Here is a 26,474-nt window from a genome sequence, read left to right on the forward strand (position 1 = left end):
GCCGTCACCCCAACAACATGCAAGAGAAAGCCCAGGAAGATGACCGACTGCAAATTGGCAGTGGCAGCCAGGCAATTGTCTACCTAGCCAGGACTTAATCCAGGTTGATGCCTGAAATCCTATTCTTATTAGCAGCAATTATATTTTTTCATTTCAAAGCCAATATCACTGTGCTACCCTGTCAGTTTTCATCTTATCCTGGACAGAGCCTCAGAGCATTCCATGACTGTGAAAGAGGCAATTTTAATTATGTTGGTTTGGAAGATAACAATACCTTACAGAGCTGACCCCTACTTATCTGGGCTTGAACCAATTCTTTTGAACTTCTGCTTTGATCAAAGGAAGAAACCTCACTGCCCTTTTAAGGTTCATTGATGGAAGTCTCATATGACAAGAACTTTAGATGAAATTCTAACAGCGCTATAATTTTTTTTTTTTTAATCTAGCAGTGCAAGTCTTACCGACTTTTGCAGGGTGCCCTGGCAAACCATTTTAAGGAAGTGCCTGTTTTCAGTCTTCAATATTATCAAGCCTCTGGTTTGCAGTCTGAAGGGAAAATCCGCTTCTCGGGTTATCTGGCAAAACCTTTGTCCCATGAACCGCTGCACTTTGATGTGCTGGTATGCTACTCACAAGGACAACATTTTAATTCTTACATGTAAGGGTCATTTAAACTTGTGAGACCCATTTGCATTCTGAAGTGGCATATAGAGCCTAATCACAATTACCTTTAAAGTGGGCATTGATGCTATCTGAACCGCATGGGATGGATGTTAACTAACCACAGTAAGGTGCGATAGCAGAAATTCGCATTCCAAAACAAAGAGGACAGAGGCGCACAATTTTGCAGGTAAGCAATCACCAGTGTTTCATTTACATCAGCAATTAAAGCTTCTTCCCCCAGCACCTCCCCGTCCTATCCTTTTAAAAGGATTATACAAAAGTAATAGGGATGCGGGTGGCGCTGTGGGTTAACCCACAGAGCCTAGGACTTGCCGATCAGAAGGTCGACGGTTCGAATCCCTGTGATGGGGTGAGCTCCCGTTGCTCGGTCCCTGCTCCTGCCAACCTAGCAGTTCAAAAGCACGTCAAAGTGCAAGTAGATAAATAGGTACCGCTCTGGCGGAAGGTAAACAGCGTTTCCATGCGCTGCTCTGGTTCGCCAGAAGCAGCTTAGTCATGCTGGCCACATGACCCGGAAGCTGTACGCCGGCTCCCTCGGCCAATAAAGCGAGATGAGCGCTGCAACCCCAGAATCGGCCACGACTGGACCTAATGGTCAGGGGTCCCTTTACCTTTACCTTACAAAAGTAATGCCTCCTTTTCCAGCTGAGCAGCCATAATTTTTCTCAACACTGTACATTCAAAGCACAATATTTCAAGTTCAGTTTAAATACTGAATCACACCTGACCTAATAGCTTATACAGAGCGACGGAATTACATTTTTCAGTTGCCCATTACCATTGTAACTCATGTATTCAAAGAAGTAAAACAGTAATTAATTAATATACTGATGGGGGAAGTGCAAAGCATGCACATTTCACAGGATATATTGATTTTAGATGAGAAGCGATTAGCTTGAAAACATTTATCAGGTTCCCTTTAAATTAAGAAACCGAACAACAAGACGATCTCATAGTTTTGGTTTGTGGAGTATTCAGAGATTGCTGGAAATTTACAGGTGTGTATGGACAACACATTGAAGAACTCTTAAATCCAATCATAATTCCTTCTACCACTTCCAAATCTTCATTCAGGTATGTTTCAGAAGACAACGTGCAAAAGGTAAGTAAAATGTACATAAAGGAAGAAGCGAGGGCAATTTTGTTTAATATGCTAGAAAGTAATAAATGATGACCAACCTTACTACAAAAATAATACAAAGCTGAAAACTCCAGTCTAGGAGAGTTCAGTTACTCAGTTGATTGGTGGCTTCTTGACAGACCTTCAGACTAAAACTTTTTCACTCTATATAACATTCACAGGTCATTCTGGAAGAATCTGAAACCAGTAGATTAAACTGGAACCACTGAGTAATGGCCATTTGCTAATACTTTAGCAAATCCATTCCCAAGCCACACTATGTGTTCTTCACTGGCATCTTTCCTACACATCACATAAAACCCTAACTCCTTCCCCTTCCCCCTTTTCCATGTTTCTCTCAAATAGATCGTAAGTTGTTCAGAAAAGGACTGTGTAATTTCTGAATAGCGTACTGTTAGTATCCCCCCAAAGGTAGCATATTTTAAATGAAAACAATGTATGAAACTTGCATTTTAATCCGGTTCTGCAAGAGAGCATTACAAAAATGGGAGGGTAATGTGCTAAAGGTCTTTTTCCAGAGCAAGCAACGCTGAATGCTGAACTTAGCAGCTATAGATCAGAGCCTTACCAAACAAATACAGTAGTACCTCGTGTTACAGACGCTTCAGGTTACAGACTCCGCTAACCCAGAAATAGTACCTCGGGTTAAGAACTTTGCTTTAGGATGAGTACAGAAATCGCGTGGCGGCGACGGGAGGCCCCATTAGCTAAAGTGGTACCTCAGGTTAAGAACAGTTTCAGGTTAAGAACGGACCTCCAGAACGAATTAAGTTCTTAACCTGAGGTACCACTGTATCTTGGTAACAGAGTATGTGCAAGTCAAGCAATACTTACCCAATGTCAACTGAATATGCCCCCCCCCCACCTTGTGTGGTCAAGTAAAGCTGCACTGGAGACCAGAAGGAGTTTTAATTTTGGAGCCTTTCAGACAGCTGGCGATATGTTAGATGTAAGAAAGAGCATGCAAACCAAAACAGTGTTCTAACAAGACTGTGAAGTTCTGAACTTGCTTCTTTAATTGAATGGCCCCTGGTATCCCAAGCAGCAGAGCAATTTTACTGACCCAAGAGCATACCAAAAGTGAGTGATGTTTTGTGTATGTGTGTGTTTTAAAAGGAGCATGAGTCAAGAGGGCATGAGATCACGCATTTAAGGGATTTGTCTCATTAAAGGAGGCTGCACAGGCAGCACAATCTGTTTTTTCTCACTGCGCAAGAAAGATAAGAAAAAGATACTACCCTGGGTATAAAACATGCACTGGGTAGCTGAAAAGCTTGCAGTAAATTTGTGAGAGATCTGTATTCTTACAGAAATGTGCTTCTAAACAAACACTCGCTGAACTGTGACTTGAAGGACTAAGTATGTCAAGATTGGGGGGTATTGTTTTAACTATTTACTTGTGTTTTTACCTTGTATTTTATCCTGCGACTCACCCTGATGAAGGGCAGTACAGTGGTACCCCGGGTTAAGTACTTAATTCGTTCCGGAGGTCCGTACTTAACCTGAAACTGTTCTTAACCTGAAGCACCACTTTAGCTAATGGGGCCTCCTGCCGCTGCGATGCCTGAGCACAATTTCTGTTCTCATCCTGAAGCAAAGTTCTTAACCTGAAGCACTATTTCTGGGTTAGCGGAGTTTGTAACCTGAAGCGTATGTAACCCGAGGTACCACTGTATACAAATCTAAATAAAATAAAATAAATAAGGCAAATATTAAGGGCAGAAACATGTCCACCCTTTTCATTTATTAAACCTGCTGCTATAAACTAGGATACAGTCTTTATGCCCAGTTGTACACCGTTGAGTAAACGGGGCATAATCAAATGGAAACTGGATAAGCACCTCTGAATGCAAATGGAATCTGTACATGTGCTATTGTGCCGTTGTATAATTTCAACTGAGCCAATCGTGTGAAAATGTGTGCAACCACCTGCCTTATTTCAGATGGCATGGGGCCTTGGAAGTACACAAGCCAGGATAAAACCGTGACTGCAGATCCTGCCTTCTTGGGAAGCCACGGCTTGAACCAAGCAGTTCCCAGAATTCAGATTCTACATGGAACTGTTACATTGACAAGTTCACCAATTAAATGTCACTTTGGCCCAGTTTTCAGAAAAAAAGTAGATGAAATGGTAAACCTTTTTTGACTATGCCACTTCAGACTGCAGCTGGAGAATGCCGTAAATACCGTAAATGCTCATTCACAGGAAAAATTCTCTCCGTGCAAAAAAAGGGATGTCGGGGCCTCCTCCTCAATATGCAAAATAGGCGATTTTTATTTTATTTTGTATGGGGGCTCGTTCAACCATGCGACTCCCCACCGGCAATCTGAAGTGATATACAATCAAGTAACAGGTTTATCAATGCATCTGTTATTTGTGAGAACTAGGCATTTGTATAAAACATAATCATGTTGACTGAGCACAATGTGGTAAAGACGCCATGCTATTACAGTGAAGCAGAATAGACAAGCTTGCTTTAGCAACAGCAAACACGAGCGCTTTTAAATATATGATTGAGTACAGATATGATTTCATACCAGGTTTTCAAAGCACAGCCTGCATACCTTATTGTCAAGCTTCAACAGTGTAAGATTAGGGTATCAGGGCCTACTTTTAATCAAGAATGCCTTAAAAACCTGTTGAAGTGGAGGACATCAAATTAAAAAGCTTTGAGGGGGAAACCTGTTCTTTGCTCAAGGTGGCATTTAGAACGAGAAAAAGAGGAGTATCCTGGCTCATTTCAGTATCAGTTTAAACTATTCAAGAGGTAAAAGGACTTGAATTTGACCCAGAAGAAATATTTAGGTAAAGGTAAAGGGACCCCTGACCATTAGGTCCAGTCGTGGCTGACTCTGGGGTTGCAGTGCTCATCTCGCTTTATGGTCGAGGGAGCCGGCGTACAGCTTCCAGGTCATGTGGCTAAGCCGCTTCTGGTGAACCAGAGCAGCACACAGAAACGCCGTTTACCTTCCCGCCAGAGCGGTACCTATATATCTACTTACACTTTGATGTGTTTTCGAACTCCTAGGTTGGCAGGAGCAGGGACCGAGCAACGGGAGCTCACCCCTTCATGGGGATTCGAACCGCTGACCTTCTGATTGGCAAGTCCTAGGCTCCTTGGTTTAACCCACAGCGCCACCCGCGTCCCCAATCAGCCAAAGGAATGGTTAAAGAGGAACATTTTTGCCTGGCTAAAAACCCTTCTTTGCCCCATCCACTGGAAGCAAGATCAAAAATCAGGGGCAAATATCTCCCTTTGTAAACATCTGCATATCCAATATGGTGGTGGAAGCCTGTAATTTAGGAGCTATGGGCAGAAGCATGGCACAGTGGTGTCCTTCCTTAAATACAGTAGCACTCAGAAGGAATATGGACTGGGTGACAAATCTGAAAAATGCACTGACCTTCAAAGCTCTGTGTCACTATTGGGGTGGTTAAGCAAGGTAACTGCAGAGAGGTCATTTTGAAAGCTACCAACAAACAGATCAAGAGAACAACTGGAACAACTTGTTCTACATCCCCTTTAGTTGCTGGGAGCATTCTGTTCACCTTGAATATTTGTACTACTTATCAACCTGCCTTGGGGCAGGACAGAGAGAGAGAACAGGTGTGTTTGCAATAGTTAGAATTTAATTTCTGCCACACAACAGTAACCTTTTCAGATCTAGACCTTGCCTTGAACGTCAAGCTCCAAGATGGACGCCACTTTTTATTTTTTAAATACGTCTGTTTTTGTACCCCTCACTTTCCCCTCTTCAAACCAAATTAAAAACAAAACGATGACACTAGCAAGAGCAGTCGACTTGTGGGTCATGACCCAACCGCGCTGAAGATCAATGGTGTAAACTGCTGCAGTAAAGGCATGCCAGATTCAGACCTTGCTTTTGTGTGTGTTTTTAGCCATTAGCTAAAGTGGTGCTTCAGGTTAAGAACAGTTTCATGTTAAGAACGGACCTCCAGAACGAATTAAGTTCTTAACCCGTGGTACCACTGTATGCAGACAGATATGATAGCTATCGTTCCATATCATGACACATTGTGGTTCATGGGGTCAAAGGCCTTGATACCGGACTATCTAGAGTAAAAATACAGACAAAAGAAAGAAATACTGAAAGAGAACTAGATGGGATAGCAGCAGATGATGCCTTTAAACTTGGATCTACTGTAAAGCAAGAGATGGAGGACCTTTTCTAAAAGACACAGGGAGAAAGCTGGACAGCTTGTATTCCAAGATATAGAGATTCATAACCAACTTTTATAATGGTTACTAGCTTAAATTTTGTTATTTAAAAAATAAAAAAAACAGACTGGAACAATGAAAAATGCTAGGGAGGTTGATTGCATTTATTTTTTTAAAAAAATTCTCTTACCCTCTTTCCGTACAAAATCAAATATTAACTCTAGAACTTGAAGGTCTCTGGACTATTAAAACCACTTTCACAAATAGCCCTCATGACATCTCCCTCCCTCCCTCCCTCCCTCCCTCCCTCCCTCTCTCTCTCTCTCTCTCTCTCTCTCTCTCACACACACACACACACACACACACACACACACACACACAGTTCATGTTCCTCAGAGACCCAGTGTGGTATAGTGCTAGACTCAGGTTCAGCAGACTGGGATACAAATTCCTGCTCAGATATGAAGCTCACTTGTTCATTTTTAGATGGTTTTTCTCTTTCAGCCTAACCTACTTCATAAAGTTATTGTGAATGGAAAGTAGGTTAGCAAACATATACAGTCCTGAGCTCTGTGGAAAAGGCAAACACACACACACACACACAGAGAGAGAGAGAGAGAGAGAGAGAGAGGAGAGAGAGAGAGAGAGAGAGAGAGAGAGAGACCCCATTCAAGTATTAATATCACTGATAATAATTTATTTGTGCTCTGCAGCTTAACAGCTGACTATGGTAGTGGGACGCGGGTGGTGCTGTGGTCTAAACCACAGAGCCTAGGACTTGCTGATCAGAAGGTCAGCGGTTCGAATCCCTGCGACGGGGTGAGCTCCCGTTGTTCGGTGCCTGCTCCTGACTACCTAGCAGTTCAAAAGCATGTCAAAAGTGCAAGTAGATAAATAGGGAAGGTAAATGGTGTTTCAGTGAACTGCTCTGGCTCGCCAGAAGCGGCTTAGTCATGCTGGCCACAACTGTCTGCAGACAAATGCTGGCTCCCTCGGCCTACAAAGCAAGATGAGAGCGCAACCCCAGAGTCGTCCGCGACTGGACCTAATGCTCAGGCGTACTGTACCTTTACCTTTATGGTAGCAATAGGGTTCCTTGCTTCCTCCTCTGCTCTCCTTTTTACCAACATTCTTGCCCAACCCTAGCCCTTGCATGATGGAGAACGTAAAAGAAATGTCTGTGCAGTTGAAAAGTTCATAGAAAACATTCCACCCAGAGGAATGGCCGTATCAGCCTGCTCCAGCAACGAGTGTTGTGTTCAGGAATTCACCAGTACCCGCAATGCTTCCAATGTCCCCCAGCACATAGGCTGCCCTTCAGAGGATCATGTGATCAGCACACAGGTCTGTAAAGGGTTCTAAGCATGTACAGTAGAACATGCCTAGAAACTCTCCCCGTGATCGGAACCCTGATTAGACAGGGCTGCCAACTGCAGCGAGTTTTCTAGGTGCATTCCAAAGTGTTTTCTAGGCGCCCTGGAGTCAACATGGTTAAGAAGTCTCTAAAGACCTGTGTACTAATCTCACGGAGGTCTAAAGGACAACTGGCACACCCACTGTGGGTGGCGCTTCCATGCCAGCTCCTGTCCTGCCCTCGTTTACAATGTCACGTGTCTGGGCAAACACCTGAACAGAGCCAAGGAGCTTTGCACCGTCGTAAACACTAACAAATTTATTCCTGAATAAGCTTTCATGGATCAGAGTCCACTTTCTCAGTTCCAAAACGGTAGCTGAGCCAATGGCTATGGAAGACTCATTTCAATCAACTGAAGCTGATATTTCACAGTCAAATAAACTATGGGATTTTCAAACACCGCAGCCTGAATTGATCTCAGAGTCGAGCGCTCCCCCTCCGCCAATCTTTTGTCATGTTTATCTTTTTGCTTGTGCAAACTAGCAAGCCTACTGGTTCCGTGCTTTCATTTTATACCTCATTTGCCTCAAAACGATCATGGTCCTTATCCTAGCCAATTATCTAAAGCCGGTTTTGACTTTGAAATATAGAAGATAAACTATAGCAGCAATAAATGCACAAGCAAGAACCACAGTTTTGGGTAATAGCACCACTGAGGAAGCTCCCTTTCTTGCTCAGATCAAATAAATGCAAACAATCTTGTTTGTGAAAGAAAGAAAGAAAATGCCTTTTGAGGCCACCCATATTTCTTTGCTAAACTAATTGCTGCCTATATTTCTTGGGGCGCACAAGTAGAGGCTAATAACGCTTTAATAATTAAACAGAAATGCTGCCTGTTTGTCCTTCAAGTGTATCTGTTGCATTAACTTTCTAGATTTTGACAGACAAGTCGGCATGTAATTCTACGCCTGCCTCATGCAAGCAACTCCAGAGGCCCAATCCAACAGTTATGATCATTTCAGTCTAAATAGCTCAGAATATTCCACCCCCCATGTCACCACTTGTGACAACAAATGATCTTGCAAAATGATCTATTGTCCTCTCAGGAATTCCTAATCTAAGGTTTTAATTAAAGTTCTTCATCTTAATAAATATGACACGGCCAAGCAACAGCCAGCGTACATACGACTGCCAATCAAAACCAGGATCTGGCGCTGAATGAATAAACAAAGTGAGAAGATGCAAGGCAACTGCACAAAACCAGCTCTTAAAATAATAGCATAAATGTTTCATTTTTTATCAGAAACACAGAGGCTGAAAAGCTGTAATATTTATTTAGGGATTTTATATACTGGGCCAAATTCAAAGTCAATAAACAAACTAAGATGGGACTCCATTATGAGTTTCTCAATCACGCTAACTTACATTCAGGATTTATTCGCTCACCATTTGTTAAGTTCAACACAATTCTTCTGCCATCCACAGTGCAGAGTGCGAATGCAGCAGAGGAGTGTGATTAACACTGTCTTCAGTCTGCCTTGTCCCTACGATCAAATGTTCACCACAGTGGTAACTATGCGTCTGTCTGGGGTGTAGCACTTCAGACTACAAGTTGGGGCTCATATAACAGAACATGAGTTCATATTAAAAAAGGATCTTGCACATAGAAGGGTAGGTTAGAATGTCTATGGCAGTCCATTTATGTGTTGAATCCCTGTCAGGGGAAATGGCTTGGTATAAATAAATATACTACTAATAATAACTGAGTACAGTTGTACCTTGGATCCCGAACACCTTGCGAGTCGAACGTTTTGTCTCCCGAACGCCGCAAACCTGGAAGTGAGCGTTCCGGTTTGCGAACGTTCTTTGGAACCCGAATGTCCAACGGGGCTTCCGATTGGCTGCAGGAGCTTCCTGCAGCCAATTGGGAGCCACTCTTTGGTTTCCAAACGTTTGGGAAGTTGAACGGACTTCCGGAATGAATTCTGTTCAACTTCCGAGGCATGACTGTACAGAACGCATAGGCCCAAGCCACGAGAAGCCTACTGCTCAACGTCAAGGGTGAAAGCTCCTATGAATCAAGCCTAAATGTACAACCCCATACAAATCTTGAGCCCCACAAATAGACACAAACTGGGCCAAAAGGGGAAGGTTAGGTGCCCTTGTGGGGGAGATACTTCCACTAAGTATATATACCCTAATCTTGGTCTACCTGGTGCCTTCCAGATAGAATAGAATCATAGAATCATAGAGTTGGAAGAGACCACAAGGGCCATCGAGTCCAACCCCCTGCCAAGTTGGACTACAACTCAGTTCCAGCTAAGAAGTGAGAGAATAGGGCTAGACCACGTCTTGATTCAACACTCTCCATGAATTATTTTGAAGCCAATATATTAACCTTTGTTGCTCTGCCAACAATTCAGTTGTTATCTTTGGCTGGTTATCTTCTGGCTCTCCACCTTAATTAGTTGGGAACTTACCTATTGGCTAAGAACCTAATACAAATAATTCTCTAAAGCTTATTCCCACAAGACTACCCTGGTAAGATTCCTTTTTGTAAACACTTACAATTCCTTAAAACATCATGGTTTTCCCCGAAGTAAACGGTGGGTATGTACAATGTTCAGAGAGAGGAGAAATGATCCTTGTTGTGTGATTTATTTATTTTTTGGCAAATGGAAAAAAAAGAATCCATTTGAAATGTTAGTCATGACTAAGGCTGCGATCCCAAACATATTTACTAGGGTCTACTGTCCCAACAAATACAATGGGACTTACTTCTGAGTAGCCATTCGCAGTATTGCACTGCATGTAAAGTACCACCGAGTTCAATAGAACTTAACAGCAGCTAACTTGATCTGGATCCAACCCATTGTGCAATAGCCACCCCAGTCTCTGGCTGCAGCCATAAGAAGATTTCAAGAAATATACAACACTTGTGCCTTCACATTGCATGCAAAAGATTCCAGGATTAATCCCAAGCTTCTGCCAGTAAGTGCAGATCAGGAGTGGGGAACATATGGTTCTCCGTATATTGTTGAACTTTCAACTATTAGAAACATACAGTATAGACATTTTGCTTGCACCCCTCTCCTTGGCTTGATGTTGGGGGGAAAGAACCATCAATCTTTGCTCAAAATTTATTACTGGCTTGTATCCCTTGCTCCTGATTGGGTTTCTGTATTTCAAAGGACCTGAAATGAAGAGAAAACGATACCATTCCCTTTTAACTGCAAAGTAGGGGGTTGCTCTGCAATTTCAGGCACACCTGGACATTATTGGCTTCCTGGCTTCCTGCCAGTCTGGCTTTCCATTTGGATATGGACTGTGCTTTTGGCTTTGTTTAATGATCTTTGCCTAGAGGTCGATGTGAGAAATTGTACCCTACTGGCTTATTACATCTTCATTCTTTGCTTTATGCTGTTATCCAGGAGGTGCTGTTGATTCAAGGGCAGAACATAGACGGCGCTCGAGGGAGCACAAACCTACCTGGAACAGCCTGACCAGTAAACGGACGACCGGCGCATAGTCCTAAATAATTGTACCTATACAATTTTCCTTCAAAGCGCTTCAAGTGTTTCGCATTGTGAACAGTGGGAGATTCAAGACAGGGAAAAGGAAATGCTTAACACACAGTTAAGCGTATAGTTAGAATATGGGATTTGTTGCCACAATAAGTGGTGAGAACCACCAATTTAAAGATGGCTTTAACGGGGGATAAGACAATGCGTGGCCAATAAGTCTACAAATGGCTACTAGTCATGATGGCTATATATTTCCTCCAAGATCACCTTGCCTCTGAACACCAGGCGCTGGCGATAAACAGCAGTAGAGGCTGCTGTGCTCATAGAATCATGGAATTGGGAGAGACCCCATGGGTCATCTAGTCCAACCCCCTGCAATGTAGGAACATGCACCCATACGGGGATCAAACCTGTCACCTTGGCATTATCAGCACTACATTCTAATCCAGGCACAGGCAAACTCTGGCCCTCCAGGCGTTTGGGACTACAATTCCCATCATCCCTGACCACTGGTCCTGTTAGCTAGGGATGATGGGAATTGTAGTCCCAAACATCTGGAGGGCCAGAGTTTGCCTATGCCTGCTCTAACCAACTGAGCTATTGCCGAAGTAGTCATGATCTGCTTCTGGGGTTCACAAAGAAATCCGGTTGGCGCTGCGCTAAATGGATCTTTGATTTAGCCTAGCACAGCAGTGTTATGTTCTCTTTAAGTATTCGGGTAAAATAATATTCATGGACCTTGAGTACTTATTTTATATGCATTTAAATGTGCACTTTCTGTATTGATTTCCCCCCTCTGTTATCCACTGGGCAAATGTCAGTTGATAAAAAAGGTCAGTCTCTTGGCCAAGCTGACTAAATGCAAGCAATATAAACATTGCATCATATTAAGAACACCACATGCCTCTGTGGTACCTCTGAATACCATTATGCTAGGGATGAACGGCGGGGGGGGGGGGAGTGTAGTTTTCATGCCCCATCCAAGTTTTTCATGTAGGCATCTGGAAGCTCACTGTAAGAGTGTGCTGGAACAGATCAGATCAGAAGAAACTTTATTTGCATCAGCCACTAGCCGTAGCAATGCAATGCAATAAAATAAAATGTACTGAAGATTAAGAGGTAAAAACTCAACTATACAAAATACATTTACAACAATAATCAAATAATAGATCTTATTCTAATTGCCCCTGCTAATTTTTTTGCAGTTTTTGCTGGGAGCGCTGGATTATGAGGACAGTTGAAAAACAGAAGGCAGTTAACATGGGGTGGGGTGTCTTTTTAAAAAGTCAAGCATCAAATAATCGTTTAAATGTAAAACTTTAGATTCTAACTGTTAAAAATCTTAGGATATAGCACACACATTATTGGCACGTTTTCGAAATCAGATGTTTCTTTTAATAAATCATATTCCCGCCTCCCCATGCCTATCTGACCATCAGCAATATGGTACTATGTAGCAAAACATGAAAAAAACCCCAAGTAAATAAAGTCCATTTTAATTTCTACTAAGTAGCAGCGGAACGCAGGAAATGACCTGTGGCCAAGCAGATGCGTGTGAGAAGTGAGACTCTCTGTTTGTGCAGTTTTTGCATGCTCAGAATCTGGAGGAAATCACCAGAGGTTTATAAGCTGCTACTGGTCCCATTATTCCCTTCCTGAACATTTCCCACTAAAGCCTATTTCAAGAAGCTCCTGAATAGCTCTGTGCTCATACGAGAAATGTTTAGACTACCTACAACCCTTTCCCTACATATCTGCAACCCCACCTCAATCTTCAATAGACCACCTGACTTGGCTGGCCCAGAGGTAAAAAGAGGTGGCAGCCAAAACAGATTTTAAAAAGAAACAGGCAAACACACACCCGCCCCCACCAAAGCAGGAATTCTATTTTTCCAACACTTTTCAGTTCTTACTGAATTCTCTACCTTGCATCCACTTTAGATGCCATTGAAAACTGTCAAGCAATCACTAGGATTAGCATAAATAAATGTGGATTGTTGAGTGTGTGTTATTATATTTAGGGAGCCATGCTATGAACAAGAACCTTGCGTAAAGGGAGGCAGAGTAAGTTCAGCTAGCGTAAAGTTACACCAGATCCAGTCTAAGTCCCCAGCCCTAGCCCCGCTCTGGTCCTGGCTCCCAGATCACCCCTTTTGGGGGACCCACACCAGCCTCAGCTCAGCTAGCTGAGCCCCAGCTGAGCAAGTTCCACGGCTGCATCTTTGGCTGAGACGGAGATCTGTTTCATTTTGGCAGATCTTGCCATAGGGCTGCCTCCGTGTTCACCCAAGCTGTCCAATTCCCCACAACTGTGCTTTGCTGGAAAAAGAGTAATCGCCTTGCTCATTTATAATAATACACATGATGGAAAGGCCTTCACCTGGTGCCAGGAGTTTCCCAGTCCTCCTGCTCCTTCTCTTTCTCCTCTTTGGTTTCTACGACATGTGGATGTTTCTGCACGATTCTCATTCCACCAGCTTTGACTGCAACAAAAATAAAGGGGCCTGTCAGATACGCTGCATGATGGCAGGCAAACACATTAAAGCCACATGAAACATTAGAAATTAGTACTGCATCATCAGAATTCGCTCATGAGCATTTCTGATGGTCCAAATGGACCGGATATTGTGATGACCACTATACAAACGCTGTTTTTTGTTCTACATAATTGTGAGAATGAAACACAGAAGTGATACAACATTATTTTCATCGTACTGCCTGAGAGGAATAGAAAATAAAAACAGCAGTGATTTTCATTTCCTATAACTCATATTCCAACAGCAGGAGCTTCGAGCTAACTGCTCCTTATAGGTAACTTCAATCTCCCCCAACCTTTTAGTTGCACGGCTGAGGCCAGTACCAAGCCTGCTATAAAGACCACCAAAACCAAAGGCTTTCCTTTACAGCCATGCTATTATCTCACTTCATTTCTGCAGTTTCCGAAAACTGAATCTAGACTTTTAAGCCATACTCTGCTTCACTCCTACTAAGTCAAACTGCTACAATGCATTTAACAGATGAGTACGGCAGCACAAACCAGTTTAGGGAAAATCAAATTATTAACGTTGTTTTCACAAGGACAGTGCATCCAAAACAAATCAAGACACTTGAAAGTGCTTGCTGGAAACAAAGCCTGTGAACTGTATTTTGGCTGCCGATAATGTTGTCTGGATTTGGGATGAAAAACACCCAATCTTTTTAAACTCCAGTGATTAATTTCCCAGGGATTGTGGGGGGACAATCCAATCACTTGCAGTTGGTGACAGCGTGGGATGTGGGATAAATTAAAGGTAAAGGGACCCCTGGACAGTTATGTCCAGTCGCGGACGACTCTGGGGTTGCAGTGCTCATCTCGCTTTACTGGCCGAGGGAGCCGGCGTACAGCTTCTGTGTCTTGTGGCCAGCATGACCAAGCCGCTTCTGGCGAACCAGAGCAGCTCACAGAAACGCCGTTTACCTTCCCGCCAGAGCGGTACCTATTTATCTACTTGCACTCTGACGTGCTTTCGAACCGCTAGGTTGGCAGGAGCAGGGACCGAGCAACGGGAGCTCACCCAGTCGCGGGGATCCGAACCGCCGACCTTCTGATCGGCAAGTCCTAGGCTGTGTGGTTTAACAGAGTAGTCAACACTAAACCACAATACATGTACATAGCTGAAAAGCACTTGTGTGAATTACTACATTACACGGGACATTTTCCCGTTGGAAATCAGTGAGATATCCCTCAATCCATTGATCATTCTGAATAACAATAGCATTTTCCCCAAAGATCCAGATTCCCTTCAACAACAATTCCCAGAACTACAGTATTTTTTTAAAGGGTGTGTTAAGACTTCAAAATCTTCCATCTTCTTTTTGAAAGTGCTTAGCTGGAGCCCAATATTTTGCCTATTAGGCCTGTAAAAACATCTCCATCTTTCGGACTGTACTGATGCACATGAACTATCTTTAGGCTGATTGCCTACACCTTACATGTTTTTCTAAAGCAGAGGGACTTGTGCTTGTTTGTCTATGGGGACTTGTGATTGTAATAAGTGCCTATTAACACAACACATTAATGGACCCCTCTTCCTCTCTAGGATTGATTGGTAATTTCTGTCCAGGCTACTTCTCTTGTTTTCCTCTCTGCACATGAACACTGCAATCCATCGCACAATTATGAGCACTCAAATCTCACTGAAACCCATGGAGCTTGAGTCCACATAACAATGTGCTAGATTGAACCTAAAAACACTTTGCAAGATTGCCAGAAGCAGGGGAAAGCCAAGAAAGTGAAGAAGTGGGAGCACACACACCGGCCCTTAAAAAAGCATTATGCTCACAGCTGATTAACTAGGGGCCACCTATTTTCAGAGACAATTTCTGAACAATTAACTGTGCAAAGATCTGCAGGGAGGGGGAAATAGGAGGGGGCAAAGTAGTGCCACACACCGATTTTTCAACATTTCCCTCCAGTGTAATTTAGCCAGTGTTCCTGAAAAAGGAACATGGCAGGGGCAAGGGGAAGGGAAATTGGCTAGATCCTATACTTGTTCAACACAGTCATATGACCTGGCAACCCAGCGTAAGTTAAGATAGCAAGAAGGGTGGTGTAACTCAAACACTACTTGAAAGGCTTGTTTTTCCTAGGCTTAGGCCAGCTCAACCACTAGGAGCCTCGCAGCTGAATGGAGTCTGGTTCTAGTATAACTTTGTGCTGGCTTAATTTGCACCGGCTTGCTTTATGCCTGTTTCTTGTGGATACAATTGATCTCTCAATGTACGGTTCAGCTCCTCAACACCAACACTTATCAGCTGTTTACCTAAGCAACAGCTGGTCCTCTCTCAAACTACAGAGCCCCTTCTACAGCTTGCAATAATTTTTACTTTTCCTTCTTCATTGCCTTCAGTTTACACGGTTCTTTATATATAGTAGAAAGGGGTGGGGGGGAATACTTAGTAAACAATTAGAAAAATAAAAGTATTCTTCACTTCCAGGAAATTAAAAAGGACTTTAAGGAGAAATGTCCTGGATCATTGGTTCCAGTTGGGGGTCTGTGGACCCCAGGAGATCTGTGGCACCATTCACGTAACATAAACTACCATAGGGATAGGGGAAAATTCAAAAGTAGGGAGTCCAAGGCTTGGCTTTTGACAAACAGGGGGTCTGCATTACTTAGTTAACTGGGAACAACTGTTCTAGATCTCTTGCCTAACTTTTATAATAATGAAATTTCTTTAAACTATTTCCCTTACTTTCAGCATAGGACTTTCAAGATTAAGGCATCATGAAACAGTGGGGTCATACAGCTCAGGAACAGACTGGGAAGGTTAAAGGTTGAAGTAAGAGAAGTACTGTCTGCAAGTGAGCAATATAATCCGGGAAGAGGAAAGGGAAGTTAAATGAAGAGACCCTCAAAAATGCAGTTCTTGTTTTTCCTCTGGTGATTTCTAAAATCCACAGGGTTTACAAGCACAGCAGCTTCAAGACAGCTCCATGTTCAGAATACTGTATTGCACAATGTTTGGGAAGTTGCTTAGACTTTGCTCTGAACAACAAATGTTGAAGTTAGACAAATGAATAAATCAGCATGTGGACACAAAGCCTCAGGGTGGAGGGGAATGTTTTTAATTTTTTTATGCTGAAATTTTTGCTTCAGGAGTTTTTATTTTATTTCTGAAAATCCAACAATAATTTATGAAAAGCACGGCAGAAATTAAATCAGTAGCAAGAATTTTCTGCGCTTTCATGGAAAGATTAACACAAAATAAGAAACTTGCTTACTTTTTAAACATTTTGTTTTAACCTCTACATTTAGGATGTGGAAATTCTTTGGACAGTCACTTTGGAGATTTTTTTAATCAGTTATTTAATGAAGTTTTATTCTTTTTTATACTGTCCTATTTAACAGTAGCTTCAAATATTGCTATTGCACAGGATGTAACTAAAGTGTGTCTAGGGCTGCAGCCAACCTGAGAATAGTAAGGTAAAGGGACCCCTGACCATTAGGTCCAGTCGTGACCGACTCTGGGGTTGCGGCGCTCATCTCGCTTTATTGGGAAGCTGTACACCGAGGTACAGCTTCCGGGCCATGTGGCCAGCATGACTAAGCCGCTTCTGGCAAATCAGACCAGCGCACGGAAACGCCTTTTACCTTCCCGCCAGAGTGGTACCTATTTATCTACTTGCACTTGACGCACTTTCAAACTACTAGGTTGGCAGGAGCAGGGACCGAGCAACGGGAGCTCACCCCGTTGTGGGGATTCGAACCGCCAACCTTCTGATCGGCAAGTCCTAGGCTCTGTGGTTTAACCCACAGCGCCACCCGCGTCCCTTTAACCTGAGAATAAGTGCTATTAAACTCACTGAAAAAAGCTTATACGATCTGGCTGCAATAGTACACAGTAACTCTGTATTGTATTATGGCATCCACACACACTTTGCAATGTTCCTTTGTGCTAGTGCTACGGTGTCTATCAGCTAGACTCCTATGAGGATCCACTCGGTGACCTCCACGTGGCTTTTCACAAGACACTTGAGGGATCTGTTTTCTTGCATACGTTGGCATGGCGTCCTCAAGTGGAAAGGGAGTGGACAAAGCCCTACTTTGCAGAAGTTTCAATACGCATAGGCCATACTGTACAAAACTTTTGTTGCTTTAAGAAGTGGCGGAAGGAAGCACGTATTAACAGTGCAGCACCTTCCGTGCACCCCGATCCTCAGCATGTTGACTAGATAGCAACGTTGCAATCCTGCTTACCCGGAAGAAAGCCCCGCAGCTTCAACGGGGCTCACTCTTTGGTAAGCACACTTTGGGCTGCAGCCGCCCCCGACACCTCAACGAAAATGGGCTTGCTTCTTGTGCTCAGAAAAACAACAACAACCCCAACTCTGCTCCACGGGGCTTGCTCCCGAGTAAACGTGCACAGGATTTGCAGCTTTAAAAAGAATCGGGCACCCGCCTCCTTCCCTGATGCGCGCAATGACCCGCGCGCACAAAACATGTCCACAACCCGGCCCACTCTCCATTTAGGACGACATGCAAATACTGTGTATATGTGTGGAGGGGGTATTTTTAATTTTAAAAAACTTACCAGCTTCCCCCTCCTCCCCTAATCACCCCTCCCAACAAGAAACTCCCGTTTGGCCAAGCCAAGATCTGGAGAGGTGGAAAGAGAGAAGGAAAGAGAGAGAGATCGGGGGAAGGTCAGCAGTACCAGCAGGAGGGTGTCCAGCCCGGGTCTCTGTTTTGACTTTAGGCGGCGAAGACATGCTCGCTCGGAAGCTGCTGCTGCTGCTGCTGCTTGCTGCAAATCAAGAGTCAGCCCCCAAAAGCTCAAGCGCAAAGCGGCTCCTCCAGCAGCGTCCTCAGTTGCCAACGTGGCCTCTGGCTGCGCACGGATCTGTCGTCAGAGCGCGCGGCGAAGCGGGAGGAGGAGGAGGAGAGAGAAAGGGACGCGCGGAAAGAGGAGGACGGCTGCTCCTTCCTCTTCCTGCGAGCAAGGACGGCGAGAGAGGCGCGGGCGGGCGGCTGCCTCCTCCACTCTCTCTCTCCACCCCGTTTTTTGGCTAGGGGGCCTATTGCTTTGTGTTTGTTTAGTCAGCTCACGCAATTTATACATTGCAAAAAAGAAGAAGTAGAGAGGTTTGCAAAAAGGGGGAAATCTAGGGTGGAATTGCAACATAGAATTGTAGGGTTGTTGGAAAGGGAGCCTCGCCCCGAGGACATCTAGCCGAACCCCCTGCAATGCAAAAAGTTAAAATGCTAAACCAGGTTAGAAATTATGCGTCCCATCTGTCTCCAGAGCCTATGGAGGAGTTGCACCTTCAGGGGCTTAAGTTGGAAAGTTGCAGCTCCCCCTCCCCCCCGTGGCTGTAGAGAAATCCAATATGGGAGATGTTAAGTTGTGGCGAACATATTAGACGACACAGGGATTCTTCCAAAGCAGCTCTTTATTTGTAAGCTGGAACAGAACTGAACTGAGGAGCTCAGTCAGCCTGCTTATATAGAGCTCCACTAGAATGCAACAGTATCCATTTTCTGTAACTAGCCAATCACTGAACGTCACTTTCAATCCTTCATTTGCATACAAACTATCCAATCACTGAACGTCACTTTCGATCCTTCATTTGCATAACTATCTACAGTATCCTCCTGCTGGCCCAGGGTGAGAACTTCAGTACATAACAGGAGAGACATGCTTTGTTGCAGCTGGGGCAGATGAAGGTGTTTGGTTGGGCCCATGCAGGTGTGTCATTTCATCTGCACTCCTCCTAGTGGACATTCCTCCTCTGGTCTCTGCTGTGGATACACAACCTGACTGATGGTTTCCATGTGCTGTACAGTGGTACCTCTGGTTACGTACTTATTTTGTTCCTGAGGTCCGTTCTTAACCTGAAACTGTTCTTAACCTGAAGCACCACTTTAGCTAATGGGGTCTCCTGCTGCTGCTGCATGATTTCTGTTCTCATCCTGAAGCAAAGTTCTTAACCCGAGGTACTATTTCTGGGTTAGTGGAGTCTATAACCTGAAGCGTATGTAACCCGAGGTACCACTGTAGTTGTCTAGCAAGGGATTCCCATAAAGTGGAGTTAATGTAGGCAACCTTCGTGTCTTGTTTGCAGACACCTTTGTAATGCACCGTTGGTCTGCCTGGTGCTGAAGCCAGCTCCCCGTAAAGCACATCTTTAGGGATCCTGCACCTTCCACTCTGTGGGCATGACCAATCCAGTGTAGACGTTCTCTGTCCTGCCATGTGATGCCCAAAATCTTCCTGATGCAGCGCATGTGGAAGGCATTGAGGTGTCACTCCTGGCAAGTGTAAGTTGCCCACAACTCATTACTATTGATAAAAGGTAAAGGGACCCCTGACCATTAGGTCCAGTTGTGACCAACTCTGGGGTTGTGGCGCTCATCTCGCTTTACTGGCGAGGAAGCTTGGGATGGGTGTAATTCCAGAGGCCAAATGCAGCTGTCCACACCTAAGATTTTGCACCTCTGTTACTGACAGATACTTCACTAAGTAGTTTTGGTTGCTTATAGAGTATGGTATTTCTGATCTCTTTTCTTTCTGTGATCTTTCGATGAAGAGTGTCACACGAGTGCAGTTAAACAAACAAACAAACAAACAAACAAACAAACAAACTGTACTCTGTAGGTCACTGGCCATACAGCTTGTCTACGTAGGGCTCAGGCTGGAGCTATATCATAAATATCTGTGTAGCTCTGGGGAGGAAAGCATCTTGGGAAGGGCTGAATTAGAGCAGCCAGATTACTGGGCTGAAAAGTGTTAATCCTTTCTCTGAAGGGGCCCTGTGTGTTAAATAAGGGTAAAGATACAATTGTAGGGTTGCTATACGCTCGGAATGCTATATCCACATTCATCAGCATCATCCAAATGTCTGGGAATATCTGGACGTATAGCAGGCAATTTTGCTGATGTTAAAATATCTCAAAAACTGCATTTTTTGAACTTTGGGCAAAACAAAAGAAAGCTCAACAACTTTTCCATCTTGATTTTCACTGTTTGAAATACTGTATTTACTTTCTCTGTTCCGCTCTTCTTCTTAATTTTCTTCCCTTACTTATTCTTGCTTTTTCCTTTCTAGATTATTTTGGCTTTTATTGTATGTCGAAAACGTTTAATAAAGATTGATTATTTTTTTTAAAAAACCCAACCCTTTCTCTTTCCCCACCCTCAGTCCTCTGCCCATCCTGACCCCCCAAAAAAACTAATTTTAAACATGAGACAATGTGATGAAGATCAGGAATTGCAGAATTAGAAAAATAGAAAAAATATGGCTGATTTATAACTGTATGAGTGTGATACAGCACATTGCCTCAAAAACTGCATCTGAAGGCCCAACAAAAGGAGCTGGTGCTATATTGAGCTTTCCATATTCCCAGTCCCTGTTGGAGGCTTTGATTCCCTGTTTATCTATCTTAGATGTAGTCTGCTGGGTACTTGCTGTTGCATGAGCTTTACCTTCAGGTCTTTGGTAGATGATTTAAGATTTCTGTTAACTTTGTTCCATACTTTATCAATCACAAGGTTCAGGGCTTTTGCCTCGTGCATTTTTCTCCCAAAGAATATGAACCGGTAGTAGGCTATAAATAATGCATTGTGAAGGCCTTGCATTCTGTCTCCGCTAAGTCTGTGTGTAATATAACCTCATCTTTTTCATGTAGGGAGCTTGGTGAAGTATATAGATGTCTAGGCTGCAGCAGGAAGTATTAAAATGGGCTGCGTTTATTTTAAGAGAGAAATTATTTATTCAGGGAGATAGAAATGTATTTTTCGACTCGTTTTTAAGTACCAGATAATCTCTAATTATGACTGCTGTATTCTTAATCACCAGAAGTCTGTTTTTTTCAGAATTGATAACCACTTCTTTTCCTGGGCACTCCCTACTTAGACAATAAAGACAATTAATGCTGTTGGATTGGCAATTCATCATAGTTAAACACCTTGTGGGAGGCACATTCTTCTTCCAAATTAATGCACTCCCCCCCATTACTTTATAATTGGAACGCTTTCCAATTTTACTGGGGATGAAAGGGGGGAAAATGTAAGGAGTAAATCATGGGTTAAAGGTAAAAAGACCAGAAAAGTTGACACCAACCAATAGAAACAAGCTATCAAATGTTTATGGGATATTATTTAATACTCAGGTAGAAGAATATAAAACCTTTATCAAGAAATGGTAGAGAAACTATAAAGAAAAGTGCTTTTAGATGTACAGTGGTGCTTGTGGGCCTGCAAAATGAATAAAATTGGTGAAAAGGAGATTGAATGTACTAAATTTGTACAAAACCAAAAAGGCCCCCTGACAAGAACGTGTCTTCCAAGGAGATGGAATATTTGTAAATATTTGTAAATAACGAAGAGATTTCGCAAACATGCACACATGTTGGAAGTATGGGAAGGCAATTAAATATTGGCGGATGGTAGTGAATATTAGTTTTTTTCAGTTTCATATTGTATTAGACTTTGAAATGTTTATTACATTTTGTCAAATATCATGTTGCTTATTTTTATATCTTGCAGTGGTTAAAAGTGTGTTTTCTAAAACGGAAGAAAAGCAGTTGAAGACCGATAAATCTAATAAGAAACATTTGGGAATTTGATGGAATTTCTGAGGAATCCACAATAAAGTGGCCCTGAGGAGAAGGAATCTAGTGATTTGGTATGGAAAACAAGGTAAGAAAGGGGCAGAGGGCAAACTTGACATTGCGAATCACGTAAAAGTTGAGATGGAATAATGGCTTTTTAAAAAATCATTTTTATTTGATTTTACAGATAGAAATTTATAACAATACCAAATACATATCCATGTATAGAAAATTCCCTGAATCTCAAGACTTCCCCTCCATGGCTCTTATTGCCAACATTTTCACCTCATATTATTCCATACTCTATATTTTATATCCATCCATGTTATCCATAATCTCTGATACATTGAAATGACATTGAAATCCTGCTGATGTTTTCATCTGCTTACAGCAGTCAAAATAATAAGTAATTTCGTTGTCCCCGAGAGGGGGCAATGACAATAAAGATGATATTATTATTATTGTTATTATTATTATTATTATTATTATTATTATTATTATTATTATTATGGCATTTTGTATCCAACAGTCGGAAAGGTATATGGAAGAAATATAATTCCACGTGTTTAGATATTATTCTGAATAGACCCACTGAAATCAATGGAGTTGTCAGTGCAAACTTCCAACTCCCATTCATTTTAGTGGGTCTGCTCTGAGCATGATTTAGTCAGGTAGAATCTTATATATACACTATACAGCAGATGTATATTGTGTAGTTTTTCATAATATAGATCTCAGCTTGTAAGCAGGTTGATCTCAATTGGACCTTCCAGGGGTTCCCCCCGCTCCCCCCTTTTTTGTTGTTGTTGTTTTTAAAAAAATCGTCGATCCACATAAATCTGTAACTGTAAGTGAAATTAGCATGAGATGCGATCTACCTGTATAATATTTTAAAAACGAGACGGAGTTGGAATCCTTTCAAGATGAAGTGAAACTGATAACATAACACTTAGAGTTAAGTTTATAGTCTGCAAAAAAGAGAAAAAAAATATCACTAACATTTGGGTATTCTGATAATAGCAATCATGAGAAGAAGAAAAACACTTCCCCAGTATTTTTGGTGGCAGTGCATGCAGTCACATTGAAATCAATGCGTTCAATGTGCTTATAGCTGGGCTTCAGATTACATTCTGTTTTTAACACAGAAAGGAACTCAGGAACCAGAGTTCCTGAGTTAAACAACACACTGTAGATTTTCAGGGTTTGTTTTTTTTACATCAAATTTGGTTGTGATTTCTGTATTTAGTAATGTAAGTGTCTCTTTATTGCCTTCCTTAAACAATGCTTTTTATATAGATAAAGGTAAAGGGACCCCTGGCCATTAGGTCCAGTCGTGGCCGACTCTGGGGTTGAGGCGCTCATCTTGCTTTATTGGCCGAGGGAGCCGGCGTACAGCTTCCGGGTCATGTGGCCAGCATGACTAAGCCGCTTCTGGTGAACCAGAGCAGCGCTCAGAAATGCCGTTTACCTTCCTGCCAGAGCAGTACCTATTTATCTACTTGCACTTTGACGTGCTTTCGAACTGCTAGGTTGGCAGGAGCAGGGACCGAGCAACGGGAGCTCACCCCGTCGCAGGGATTCGAACCACCAACCTTCTAATCGGCAAGCCCTAGGCTCTGTGGTTTAACCCACAGCGCCACCTGTGTCCTATATAAAAATCGTTATTGTGGTTACTAGCAACATGGTCCTATGCATGTTTATTCAGAACTGAATCTAATTGTATCTGTTGGGTCCTGCCATACTACAAATAATCAGAATCCTACCATTTATCAATGTTTGCGGTTTAGGGGGGGCACCCCCTCAAATCTATAACCAGTGCTTTTTCTGGGAGTACTCAAGAGTACCGGCACCTTTTTTTTCATAGAAGGAAAGCACTGTCTATAACAATATATTTTTTCTGTCTTGCGGCAAAGCTAGGGCTAATCTAAAAGTGGATTAATGCTTTAGTCTGCAATCCCATCTCCAATTCCCTGTGGTAAGGGGAACATCCTTTTGAGTAGACATGTATAAGAATGTGGCACTGACTGTATTGTTTTTGGCTGAACGTAACAGGATTTTATGTTTCTACGGTTATGTATTGTAAACCTTGAGAAGGGGTGCCCCATACACTTTCAAATAGCCGACTACTTTTCAAGTCAATCATCTCCTCCATATTCCACTTCTCCCAGTGGAGGCTGTTAGGATTCCTTATGTGGGTGGCTAAGGTGTAAGGAAAGTTGTTTTTCTTGGACATATTGCAGCTTCCTGTAGCGAGACATGAAATATTCTGACAGCACTGGGCTGGGCCAAGAGTCTAAAATGGGATAACATATGCTAGCTGACTAAAGAGACCTATAAAAAAATAATAAAAGCTTTTGTTTTGTTGCTGGTTTCAACAAGGAAAGCTGCCAAGCATAGCATGTTGTAGAACCCCTGGGGCGGTTTCCCATGTTAGCAGCTTCTATTGTATGCATATGGTGATAAGCACCAGCCTGCCCTTTTCAAGGTTTTTTCTCCTACGCACTGAGGCCATCTGAGATTAATACTGCTAGATACATTCAATATTGGTTTACTGGAATCCACGAGGATTTGGCCTGCTTTCCTACACATGTAGGGTTTACATGGCACAAAGATTAAAGCAATCTCCTGCTGCAAAGATTCCCATCCCCTCAATATTAATAAAAAAGGAAAAGCTGCTGGCAGTCTTATTATACCTGTTGTTGATAATGCATATACAGTGGTACCTTGGGTTACATACGCTTCAGGTTACATACGCTTCAGGTTACAGGTTACCCCGGGTTAAGAACTTTGCTTCAGGATAAGAACAGAAATCGTTCAGTGGCAGCAGGAGGCCCCATTAGCTAAAGTGGTGCTTCAGGTTAAGAACAGTTTCATGTTAAGAACAGACCTCCAGTACGAATTAAGTTCTTAACCCGAGGTACCACTGTATGCAGACAGATATGATAGCTATCTTTCCATATCATGAGATCCAGCATAAGATCTTTGTTTGGACAAGCATACCTGTATTGCTAGGGAGCAAGTCTAAACCACTGAGCCTCTTGGGCTTGCCAATCAGAAGGTCGCGGTTCGAATCCCTGAAACAGGGCGAGCTCCTGTTGCTCTGTCCCAGCTTCTGCCAACCTAGCAGTTCAAAAGCATACCAATGCAAGTAGATAAATAGGTACCGCTGCAGCGGGAAGGTAAACGGCGTTTCCATGTGCTCTGGTTTCCTTCACAGTGTCCCGTTGCACCAGAAGCGGTTTAGTCATGCTGGCCACATGACCCGGAAAGCTGTGTGTGGACAAACGCCGGCTCCCTCGACCTGAAAAGCGTGATGAGTGCCGCAATCCCATAGTTGCCTTTGACTGGACTTAACTGTCCAGGGGCCATTTACCTTTTACATGTATTGCTACTTATTTTATATTGCTGGAGCATAATTATTGCCTCCTCCTTTTAAATATATTACCTACACTTGATCCCCAAGATAAAGTATATCATGGGTAGCTGAATATAGTTTTATATAACTCTCAATTCGCCATGAAATGTTAAGATTTGTATTATATGCCCTGGGGTCTCCAATCCAGTTCAGCCAATGGCAGATTCACACCTTATCATTTCTGTACGCTATTCTACTTACTGTATTTGTGTTGACTGGTAACTGGATTTATAAACAGACTCCATTTTGTTTCAGGTGTTGGGAAATCAAAGAATTGTAGAGTTGGAAGGGATCCTGAGAGTCATCTAGTCCAACCCCCCTGCAATGTAGGAATCCTGCCCACAGGCATCCGTGGGTGGGCTCGAACCCCAAACCTTCTTGTTAACAGCCAGACACACCGACCCATTGTGTCACAGAAGGGCAAGCTCTCTGTGTGGTCCTATATCTGTGATAACATTCAGGTTATCTTTCCATATCGCAGTCATGAACATGCATGCGCCCAATGAATCTAAAGTTGCTCTGATAAGCGAAAATTCTTAGAATAAAACCCTATAAAAATCTGCTTGATTTACTTTTGAAACAGGCTGAAGTGCACGAACTCCTCTTGACCTGTGAATCAGGCTGAGTATTGAAAAGCATAATATTCGGGGGGGAGGGGAAATGTGAGAATCCATGGATACAGAACACCTTAGTGGTACTTGTAGGAGATCATTATGTGGCTGACTGCAAGCTAATTGCATTTGTTCAGTGACTGAGAAAATGGGATACAGATGGGAAGTGAGCGGTAGGAAACACCCTACTGTTGGAGAGCAAAATAAAGCAACTGCTACAGGGTATTGCACGTTGTTGTCAAGGAAAAAAAGGTTGAAATTGCCTACCCCACGCATGCGCTTTTTTCTGCTTAAATAGCTCTTTTAATTAATTTTTAGCAATGTGTGGTTGTCACAATACAAGCATAGTAATGGCTGAGGGCAGCTAATAACGTACACTTCTTCAGTGGGAGTATAGCTGAAGTGATTGACAGCATTTCCTGTGAAGCAGTGCGATAAATATCAGTCAGTGAAAGCTGCTTTGAATTCACA

The 26,474-nt window shown here is 42.8% G+C and overlaps 1 protein-coding gene and 1 long non-coding RNA gene across 4 annotated transcripts in view; one reads left to right on the forward strand and one right to left on the reverse strand.

Moving 5' to 3' along the window:
• Positions 1-18,283, reverse strand: part of DAP (death associated protein) — a 35,174-nt gene extending 16,891 nt beyond the window's left edge. The window contains exons 1-2 of the mRNA XM_082234726.1: positions 18,082-18,283; positions 13,265-13,367 (exon numbers count right to left, since the gene is read on the reverse strand). Of these exons, the coding sequence (XP_082090852.1) occupies positions 13,265-13,367; positions 18,082-18,136 (158 nt within the window). The 5' untranslated portion in view covers positions 18,137-18,283. The remainder of the gene's footprint in view (positions 1-13,264; positions 13,368-18,081) is intronic.
• A 170-nt stretch (positions 18,284-18,453) lies between these two features.
• On the forward strand, positions 18,454-26,290 carry LOC309538904. 3 transcript variants are annotated; one of them, XR_014222480.1, is made up of 4 exons: positions 18,454-18,638; positions 19,490-19,685; positions 21,913-22,065; positions 25,648-26,290. It is a non-coding gene; the product is annotated as an uncharacterized lncRNA (long non-coding RNA). The 3 variants fall into 3 exon arrangements; XR_014222481.1 differs by having other exon boundaries at positions 21,913-22,051; positions 25,648-26,289; XR_014222482.1 differs by lacking the exon at positions 25,648-26,290 and having other exon boundaries at positions 21,913-22,233.
• Positions 26,291-26,474: the final 184 nt, after the last annotated feature.

The sequence above is a fragment of the Podarcis vaucheri genome (assembly GCF_965113315.1).
Source record: "Podarcis vaucheri genome assembly, chromosome: 8".
NCBI lineage: Eukaryota > Metazoa > Chordata > Lepidosauria > Squamata > Lacertidae > Podarcis > Podarcis vaucheri.